General features: G+C 42.6%; 1 protein-coding gene across 2 annotated transcripts in view; it reads right to left on the bottom strand.

Annotated features, from left to right (window-relative positions):
- Window positions 1-11,024, bottom strand: part of rfx5 (regulatory factor X, 5) — a 165,387-nt gene that overhangs the window by 145,792 nt on the left and 8,571 nt on the right. Inside the window, exons 9-11 of one of the 2 annotated variants that reach the window (XR_014595774.1) lie at window positions 10,598-10,680; window positions 10,384-10,512; window positions 7,984-9,501 (exon numbers count right to left, since the gene is read on the bottom strand). Coding sequence is in view for 1 of the 2 variants with exons in the window: in XM_083982610.1 (XP_083838736.1) it covers window positions 8,320-9,501; window positions 10,384-10,512; window positions 10,598-10,680 (1,394 nt within the window). In the remaining variant the exon portion in view is untranslated. Of the gene's footprint in view, window positions 1-6,871; window positions 9,502-10,383; window positions 10,513-10,597; window positions 10,681-11,024 lie in introns of those variants that run through there. The other variant, XM_083982610.1, reaches the window with a different exon arrangement.

Genomic DNA, 11,024 nt, shown 5'->3' with positions numbered 1-11,024 from the left:
TTTTCAGACTGGAGGCCTACGTCCACTTTTTATTATATAGTCTATGGTTCCAGTTTGTTGTGTAAATAAAGGCTCATTTAAACAGCCACACAGTGATGGGTTCAAATATGAGTTGAGTTTTAAAAAAAAGTCTATTTATACAGTAAATAACACATAGCACAAACAGTGTATTTACCATAAATGTTTGTTGGTAGGTAATCAGGGGGAAAAAATGTGTTTACCTTGATAGTAAAACAAAAATGCTTTCTTTAAAAGCTTTTATTTTGAAGACATGATTGTACCAGTTCCGGAGCTGCTGGTTTTGGTTCTGTTTCCGTTTGGAACAAAAATATTCAGCTCCCACGTTTCCTGAAATAAACTATTTTCAATGACGACTGTCGCTGGATCGTCAGGACTCTGTCGTCAGGTTTTGTTTTATATTTTCAACTCCACGGACTGATTTTTAAACATTATCATTATTATAATTATTGGTCTCAGACTACCTGTCTAAAATTTCTATTTTAACATTTGTTTTGAATGTAAAAACAAAACAAACAAAAAATAGATTGAACAATTTTCTTGACAAATGAAAAAAAATTAATCAATCAAATTATCTTTATCTCCATTATTTTAGTGTGTATTCTTATATTTTTTTGTGTATTACACCTTACTTAAATATTTATATTATAATAACCCTATATAAATTTGAAAATAGCGTCAAACTGTATTACTGTACAATTCCTCTTTTATCTTAATGTATATCATGCATAGATCTTCTAAATATCTCTTCTGTTGCTCTGTCAAATTTATTTCTTTTTCTTTCCATTCAATTCAAACTTTAACATCCAACCTGAAGCAGGAAATTATGACAAAAAACACTTGTTTTATTACAGCACCTCCTGGTGACTGAAAGAGAGAACAACAGAGGAAGGAGGAAACCAAACCAAACAGTAGGAGGAAGAAAAAGGATAAGAAAAGTGAAGGAAAGGGAATTACGTGAAAGAGGAGAGAGGGCAAAGAAAGAGGAAGTGAAATGAGTGAGGAAGAGGAAAGAAAAATAAATCGACCCAGAATCAGAATCAGTGTTTTTCTGCCAGTGAATGTCACATCCTTTATTCCAGTCAGTCAGCGTAGGAAAATAGATTCACATTAATATTCTGAGTCTGTCCTCCGTCACAACAAACAGCAGAAACACACAAACAAACAAAACAAACTCACACAGTTAAAAGTAAAGGTGCATTTCACTGATTTGGTTTCCAAACCAAAATGGGCAAAAGGAGGGAAGGTTTATATTTCTTTTTCACCGTTGGATCAACATTGACCTCCCACTTCAATGAGGATTTTCTGAAGTGAAGTGCAAACAAACAAACAAACAAACAAAAAAAGGCCAGCAGGTTACAGGAGAAAGAAAACCAACATTTCTCCAAACTTTTAAAGTTAATAATACAAAAACAGACGAGTCACAGGAAAAACCATGCAGGAAGCCGCTGTGTCTTCCACAAAGCAAACATAGATTTAAAAGGTCTTAACAGCAACATATATAATAATAATAATAATAAAATCTGCACATCAACAAGCTGTACAATTGTATGAAAGAGCAATGACAGACGGCAACAGGAAACAAAACAGATAAATTAACAAAAAGAAAAACTCTTACTTGATTAATAAAAACACTGACAGCAAAACAAGTTGATTGAAATGAAAATCAGAGTGAACAGAAAATCACAGCATGAAGCTCCAAGCGCTGCTGTTCGATGTCAGAGTCCCACTCAGTTGGACACAAAACTGGAACGCAATCTCCAAACCAGGCTGGAGGACCGTTGAGGACTACATTACCCAGAGTTCCTGAGCCTACGAGGTAGCAGCACCTGTAAGGCTGTGCTCAGGGAATAATACGAACAGCAACAACACCACCACCACTGTCCCCTTAATTCGTGACTCAGAAAATGAGCAGGAGAAACAACTGCTCCAGTGGATTCAGTTATAAAGCTCTGACTGGGTCTCTGACAGACGACAGGACCACTTTCAGCTCAGACTGGGACTTCACCACCACCACCACCACCACCACCACAGTAACTGCAGCGTTTGACCAGGATCAGCTTATCGTACAAACGTCTCGTCATCTCGTCACTAAAAAAAACAAGACAAACTGTTGACTCACCTTCAGTCTACTCATCAGACTTCATCTGTGTCACATTTTTACAACTTATGTTGCAGTGAATAAAAAATAAAATTAAAAAAAGTGAAGTGAATTCAGTTTCACTTCCCTTTGAGGAAGAATTTCTTGTTTTATATCTTATAAGACATTGCTCTCACTTCTCCTGGGTTGTTCACATGTTGATGTCACTGCTGAGTGACATGACCGACCATGTGACATCAAATTAATCAAGCTGTGAACAGGAACTGAGAGCACAGACGGATTAACTGGACTCTGAACTGAACTGATGACTCTCACATGACTGAAAGACTTCAGTGCCTCTCTGAAGGATGAAGACCCAGAAGATCTGAGATCTTCTGACAACTGGACATAAAAAAAATCTTGTGTAAGTGATGGGGCACAAAATCCACTCTGCCATATCCTATATAATCTGAAGATGTTCACTGGAGCGGACATCCATGTTTCTTCCCCTGTAACATGACAGGGAAACAAAAAGAGAAGCTTTCCTGAGTCTGTGGAGTGAACTCTGAGTGTCTTTAAGATACAAAACAACAAATCTCTTTTTTCCTTTGTATCTCTACAGATGATCTGCATGATTGAGAATCATCGAACCTACATGATGTTTTCTGGTTGAGAGGAACCACTCTTTTTAGGGAATAAAAACATCTTTCAAATCTCTGTGCCTTTAAAATCAATAAGAAAAATGGAACATTGTGAAATAATAGTGACATGACATTGGATGAAGGTATGATCAAAAAGTTAACTGTGTATCACAAAAAGATCTGGTACAGGAAGTGACGTCAGAAGACGTTGTGCTGTTAAGTCTGATCCTTTAAGGTCAACACACTGCTACCCGAATCCCGATCCTTTTATCTTTGATTATCTGACCCGTTTCTGCTTTTTTTTTTTGAGCGACATGGCTCCACAGTGAAAGATTCCAACAACCACCACCACTGCCTTCAAACCCGAGTTCCCAGTGCAGGGCCAAACTGAGCCAAAATGGACTTTTCTAATCTTTCCTGACTTAACTAACTCCTTTCAGATACCAACAGCCACAACACTATTCAATGTGCAGACCTTTTACACATTTTTACATGAACTCCAGAGAAATCGACATCCAGTTGCCCAAGGGCGATGGCCAAATTTAGGCTTCAGGTCATGTCTGATTTCCCATTGTCCATTTCTGAAAGTCCTTTTGGATCATTACTTTCCGAGTGTTGCCGGTCTTAAGAGGCTTCTTCCAATTCACAAAAATGGAAGGAATCTACCTGGTGCAATCTTTACAAACTAAGAGCTAAACTGAGCCAAACTGAGGCTTCTTTGCCTGGTTCGCTCGCCAAAGTCTCATTAGTGACTTCGAAGGGACCGCTTCAAGCTCTACTGAAAGTTGACTTCTAAGAGCGATGCCGGTCATTCGGACCATTGGATTTATTGCTCACATGGACTTGCACTTTTTCAAACTTTTTTAAGAAATCGACTTTTACAAAGCAGCTGATCTTATGTTGTACGTGGAACTCCAGCCATCTAGTTAACCGAGTCCTATCTCTGACTTTCTGTGAACCATTTCTTTTTGCATACTGTAGTCCACTAGTTCAAGACCAAAACCGGGCAAAACCAGGGTTTTACCCCATTCAACCTCTCTTGCAATATTTCAGTTCCAGAAACTTTGGAAAGGGACTTCATGATGGAGTCATCCTCCATCGCTCTGTACGTTCTCATGACTAAATCTAGACTTTTAAAATGCGCATCCACATATTAGTCCATTTTAAATCAAGCTATAAACCCTAGCTTGACTTAACTGTACATGTAAACGTACTGACTGACCATATTGAACCCTTTATTGAGCTCCTGACCAAGGTCAAGAAGCTTTAGCCCAGTAGGTCCTGCAGAGGGAACACAGCTTTCTCTCTGAACCTTTTACATTGATGACATTGATGATTTCTAACAAGATGCTAAAAGCAACATTTCACTTTTGATAGTGGGTCTGGGAAACATCTGATCTGCTTTCTGTGTGAATATTGTCCATGTTATAGTCCAGTTCAATGAAACTGTAAACCTCTCATGGGGCATAAGTGTGCCAAGTTGAAATTATCAGCTCATTTATTGGACCCTACAGGACTGAAGAGGAATCAATGCCTCTGTATCTTGTAAAGGTCAGGATGTTGTAGTTGAGTGCTTTGATAATCACACATCAACATGTCTAAACCAAAACGTCTCAAGTCAAGACCAACAAGTCCCAAATCAAGACCTAAAAGTCCCATGTCAACACTAGCAAGTCAGGGCCAAGTCAAGACCAATAAGTCCAATGTCAACACTAACAAGTCAAGGCCAACAAGTCCCAGGTAATCTCTTGTAAGCGAGTACCACCAAAGTCCAAGTCGAGAACAGTTCCAAGTTAAGTCCTGAGACAAAACCAACAAATCCAATGTCAAATTATCCAAGAAGTCAAGAACAAATCCTTATCAAAGTTCCAAGTTATGACTAACAAGTCACAACTGAAAACCAACAGTACCCAAGTCAAGTCACAAGTTAAACGTCAATTATAAGTCCAGAGTCATTCCAAGTCAACAAGAACTGGTCATTAGTCAAGTCCTAAGTACAGACCATTAGGATACGAGTCAAATCCTAAAGTCCAAAACCTTGTGTTTTAAGTTCTAAACAAGCTACAATTTGCCAGCAGATCTGACTTCCGATCATTCTTTTGCAACGTGATACTAAATGTCAATATTGATTTACATTTACCTACATTTAAATCTTTGGGTTTTGTGAAAGATAACAGGTCCAAGAGAGGTCATGAGCCAGATGTTGTGGAAATATGTCATACAACTTAGTTAAATTCAAGCAACATCTCCCATCAAGTGAAATGTTGCTTTAGTTTTGCATCTAGTTTTGTCTCTCCAGTTACTGCAACTTTTATATAACAGAATGTATTCCCTTTTATTCATACTACTAAATTCTTTACTGAACAATTAAAAAAAGGAGTATTATCTTGACCAAATTCTTGCAATAAAAATAAAGCCGACTGCGTGGCCGGTCTCTAGCTGAGTGCAAGCATAAAGCAGAACATTACATCACTCATAAATACTTGATGTATTTTCTCAATGCATATAACAATAAATTCATAACGTACAAGGACTTTCTTGTTTCAACTTTTTAACAGTGCAACTTTTCATTTGTTTCAGTTCTGTCTGAAAAGGGCTGAGGCTTGGCGGTTAAAGGGAGACCGAGATATTTTAGTCGAGGCATTTTTCCACCTGGTGGAAAAAATTTTACATACTGGCACTTCACTTTAGTGATAGAAAACAACATATTAGCATTATAAGTGCTCCTGTTAATTATAAATTATTGGTAGTGTTGTAGTAGCAAACATCTGAGCTAGGCTACACTCACTTCATGGCAAAGTTTAGGTGCTGAAACTCACTTTACCATCAACAACTATGCAAGTATGCAACAAGTTTGGTTCTAACAGTCAAAAGTTTTCGGTGTCCCTTTAACTGACCTGAAGCTCTCGTTGTCACAGGACGGAGAGGAAAACAAGGACACACACATTCAAAACACACACACACGCGGCTGTATTCACACCTCGACAAAAAGTTGATTTTTTTTTTTGTACAAATTTGATGACAGAATGGAAAACTGCAAGGGCGCACAGTACTAACACCTAGCCCTGCAGTTTGTAGCACCAACAATGAAGAAGATGCCCTCACTCAGAGTGAGAGTCAGTTTGGCAGAGGTGAAAGAAACAAAGTCAGCAATGTGACATGTATCAGCAAACTCTTTCTCCAGAAAACCAGTGAAGGAGACAGTTTAGGAAGCCTGTTGTCTCAATGATAAACCAGAGTGCTGGTTTGGTCATTTTAAACATGATGAAACAATTTCAAACTCATTACTGATGAACACAGTTTTCCTGCTTCTTCTTAAGTTCTACTCCAAATAATGGTGCAGTTTGCTCAAAGCAGAAGTCAATTGACAGAAATTATTTAAATAATAGACCGTTGTACTAGTCATTTTCTTACATTTTACAGGTAGAATTAACCTTCATTTCACGGCCTGTCTGAGTGGTCATGTCACATTGCTGATCTAGACAGTGATCAAGGAGTTAGTGCAAAGGGCGTATGGCAACGTACGACAACGGCTAAAGCAGGCTAATCATGTCGGCTGTTTGCTACAGAAGCTCATCGTGAACACGTGGCAGCTAACTTTGTGCTTTGCTCTCTGTGCCTGAGCTGAGGCCTTTGTCAACAAGAAAGGACACATTTTGAACTTTCACTTCTGTTTACGTTTACAGAGGCTACGATGAAACACGAGCATGTTACACCAAATTGTTTATCTCCGCGAGCTCAGCTAAAGAAGAGGTGGCGAACGGGGGGTGGGGTTGTGGCAAATTAAGTGCTAACGTCAGTCTTACGTATTTCAGTCTCAGGGCAAAAGAGCGATGAGACTTCAAACAAAAAGATACCATCGAGCCTCAATGTGGTCGCGAGGGCTGGGTATCACATCTCAGAACCTCTTCAGTATTCCTTCAGAGATTGTTGTTAGATTTACTGTCTTGCTACTTAGATTTACAGTAAAACAATCTATAAAAAAAGTTATCTATCTCACACAATAAATAAATAAATTACAGTGCAGGTCCACCAGTGGACTTTAGAGGAGCTGAGAAGTGGATTTTGTTACGGACGAGGCTTTACGATAAACTAACCAGCTGGTTCAAGGTTCAAAACAATTTGTGGCACTGTCATAAAATCTGCTTGTTACTTCTTTTTTTAAATTAAATTAATTATTTTAAATATAAAACATCAGAACATAGTCAAAAATCAATAAAGGTCAAATATTTTTCTTGCATCTGGATCCATTAACTTTTAAGAGCCGATATTTGAAAAAGACTTAATCTATGTTTATAACCCATAACAGCTCATTTGAAATAAAACCCAGCCCTGACGATCATGGGCATAAAATGGAAATCTTTATCGTCTCAATAACAAACGTGGCCACGGCCGCCACAGACCCGTCACCCGACATGAGGTGTTTGTGTGTCTTTTTAATTTATTAAAATAAATCTTTGTCATTTAAGTTCAATGAAACTGATCTGAGACCAAATTCGCAGTTGTTTCTAATAAATGACCTGAACTAATAAAGTATTTAAAAATATCTCTAATTTTATATGTAATGGCTCATTTTACACCATACTTCTGGGTGATGAGTAATTATGAGACACGCACACATGCACACGCACGCGCACACAAACACACACAGATAGCTACTAAACCAACACAGATAACAATATACAACTAATCCAAGCAGTTTAAAATAGAGGAGCTGAGCTTCAATTCACATTCAGTCAAAGATTCAAACTGTGTGAACTTCAGTTTTTTCTTCAGCGACTGCTGCACATTCTCAAATCTCATCCCAATGACCTTGACTGAAGATGAACCGAGGTCGAGCTCTTTTAAAGAGGTCATTTCTTTCATTTTAAGCACATAGAGCCTTTACAAGGCTCTGACCCGTAGTACCTACTGTATCTATCGACTTCAGGCTGAACTCTTCTTTCACGCCTCCTTCCCCTCTTCCTCTTTTCTTTCACCTTTCCTCCACATCTCTTTTCATCTTTTCTTTTATATGTCATGTTGTTTTTGTTTTGTTTTTTTAATTTTACAAATCGACTGATCTGAAGCGGTGGAAGCGACGCAGCAGACGACAAAACCTCAGCACAGAGAATGGGAAGTTCAGAGAGCGAGGAGGCGAGGAAGAAAGAAAGCCAGGTTAAAGAGGAAGGTCTGATTTCAGGCTCATCCGCCCGAGGAGTGGTTGTCCTCTTTCAGCCACAGTTGACACACAGACAGACAGACAGACAGAGACGGACAGACAGACAGACAGACAGACAGACAGACATGCAATTTAAAGAATCACAGGTTTCTAACAGCGTCCAGTCTGTTGTTTACAAGTGCAATGGGGGTCGGTGGAAGGAAGGATATCAGGTTTCATTTAGGCTTCATTTATCCTCCTCGACTGGCTCTCTGTGGTCGCCAATCTGGGATTTCCACCAGTAAGGAAGGAGGGGAGGTAAAAGGAGGGGGGGGGGGGGGTTGTGTTGCAGGTGAGGTAAAAGCTTAGTGAGCGGGGGGAGGGAGGGAGGAGGGAGGCTGATAAAAAAGACAAAGGAGGGAGAAAAAGAGAGATGGGAGCTAATGTCCCTCTCTCTTTGAGGAGGTGCTGCTGCTCTCTCCCCCCTCCTCCTCCTCACCCTTCCCCGCGGGGGCGGAGGAGGAGGTGGCGGGAGCAGCAGCAGCAGAAGAAGAAGTGGGGGTGATGGGAGGCAGCAGCGGATTGACAGAAAACTCCATCGGCGTCAGCGTTATCTCCACCTCCCCTCGCTCCTCGTGCACCACGGGCGGCGGCGGAGGAGGAGGAGGAGGAGGAGGAGGAGGAGGGTGGAGGTTCACCGCGGGCGGAGCGATGACGCTGCTGCTGCTGTTGTTGTTGTTATTATTGCTCGGTCTCGGAGCTTTCTGGATCACCTCCACCATCGGGGTCCGACCCGACGACGGCGCCAGCTCCCAACTGCTGGGGTTCCCCGGGCTCTGGAGCAGCAGCAGCGGCCGACCGTGGCGTTCCACATCTACCGCGCCGCCGCCGCCCGTGTGGCACTGCACCACCACGCCGCGGTGCTCCGCCACCGCCGGCAGCTGGCTCAGAACCAGCCCCGACTGGTCCTGGATCACCAGCTCCAGTACCGGCTGCGCGGAGGAGGACGAGGAAGAGGCTTTCTGGATGACGCCGCCGGTCAGCGGGGTGATGATGGAGGGGTGTGCGGGAGGCGCGGGGGGAGGAGGGGGCTGAGGGGGGAGAGCAGCAGCAGCAGCAGGAGGAGGCGGCAGGGCGTCCTCGGGCCGCGGTTTCCTCGGTCTTCCACGTTTCCGTTTTACAGGAGTACTGCCAGCAGAGCCGCCGGACGCGCCCGCTGCCCCGCCCGACGCCACCGCCTCCAGCGGGCGCTTGCCGGCGTTCCCTCGTACCTTCTGGACCACGGAGGTGGGGGCCGCCGGGGCGTGATGCTGCTGAGGAGGAGCGGCCGGCGGAGGCGGCGCCACTTTGTCCCTCTCGTAGGACAGGCAGCTCTGAGGCAGGAACATCAGCGGGACCGGCGCGCCCTGCTGCTGGGGCAGCGTCGCCATGGCGATGACCTTTACCCCACCACCGCTAGCTGCGGCGGCGGCGGCCGGGCCCCCGGGTCCGGATGCCACCCCAACACCTGAGGCATCTTTGGGCGCCAGCGAGGGCGGAGAGGAGCGGACTGACAGCTGGGTCTTGTCGGGGATGGAGCTGCGAGGGAGGATCCTGGGCAGCTGCTTCATGAAGGCCTCCACCTGCTCGCCAGATGTTTACATCAGTTATCCACAATATCAACAGTGATTTAAATTACTACAAGGAAGTTAACAGCACTGGTAGACACAGGTGCAGGCAGCAGAGGTGTGTCGGAACGAACTTCGCTATTCAAACAGAATACGATTATTTTAAAAATTAGAACATTCGAAGGTGGAAACGTGCACCTTCCACAACGACGCAAATTAACGTTGTGCGTTATGACGTTCAGGGGAGTGAACATGTTAATAAAACAAACAATTTTGTTGTTGTGCGCGACATAGAGTTTTTTTAATTGCCTGTTTATTCGGCTGGGGCAGAGCCTACGTTTTCCCACACTATACACCATGTAAGTAAGTAAGTAAGTACTTTTGTATAGCACCCTTCTCAGTACGAATACACAGAGTGCTTCACATCGTAGATATGTGCTTACCGATCACTCTTGTCTTTGGCTTTAGTAGGTTGTTGATTTTATGTGCACAGATATTTTATCTAGGGTGGACAGTCTATTTATTATATTTTATTGTGTCTTTATCTTTAGTATTTTGTCTTTTTATTGTGTTTTATGATTTTTATTTTACTATACAGCACTTTTGACACATTTGTGCTTATTTAAAATTGTGCTTTATAAATAAAATGGATTGGATCAGATCAACTGTGATTCGTCGCACAAGTACTTATAATATTCCAATTTCCCTTCTTACAGTTTTATATTGAGTTGGTAAAACTTAAGCATGTGCAAAAGTTACGTAACAGATTTGATAGGAATGCCCTTCAGTGGACGTGGGACGTAATAATGAGCAAAAAAAAACAACATAAAAAATATAAATATTTAACATAAGAAGCATTCGAAATTCGAATCTGATTTGGGGGGAAGTTTGACCTACAGCAGGACGCAGAGAGGAAGAGGAGGAGGAGGGAGGAGGAGCGTCCAGGGTGGAGGGTTTGGCTGCTGCTGATTTGTCGCCGGACGGCGGCTTCAGTGACGATGAGGAGGACGAATCACCGAGTTCCTTCTGCAGACAAACAGGAAGCAACGAGCAGCGTCAGATTGAGTCTGAACGTGACAGTCAATGACTGAACAGAAACACGAGTGAGCACCTTCTGGTCTGCAGCTCCATCACCCTCCGCTTTAGAGATGACCGGTGTCTTCTTGATGACCTTGTGGGGTTTGGCTGGACCTCCTGCAGACAGACAAACAGTCATCCCTGAGCAGACAGCAGTCGTTACATCTACTTAGTGGAGGACACGTGACTATTGACCTCAGCTGTATTTGCCGTATTTGGCAAATTCGCCTATTGCCATAACCCCGATAGTCTTAGCAGTAGGTTTGTTACCTTTAATTGTCGGTGCAAGCTGTTTTTAGAACGGAGGAGCAGAGATAGGAACTGCTCAGCTACGGAGACATATAGTATTTCCGGCTTTCCCTCATCAAATACACAATCCAACAACTCCAAAACGCTCTTGTGGACAAGTTGTGACCTGCATATTCACCACGCTATGAGATAATAATGAAACATTACGAGAC

The sequence above is a fragment of the Trachurus trachurus genome (genome assembly GCF_905171665.1).
Source record: "Trachurus trachurus genome assembly, chromosome: 11".
Lineage (NCBI taxonomy): Eukaryota > Metazoa > Chordata > Actinopteri > Carangiformes > Carangidae > Trachurus > Trachurus trachurus.
The sequence above is the reverse complement of the archived record's forward strand: the minus strand, read 5'-3'. Positions and strand labels throughout refer to the sequence as shown.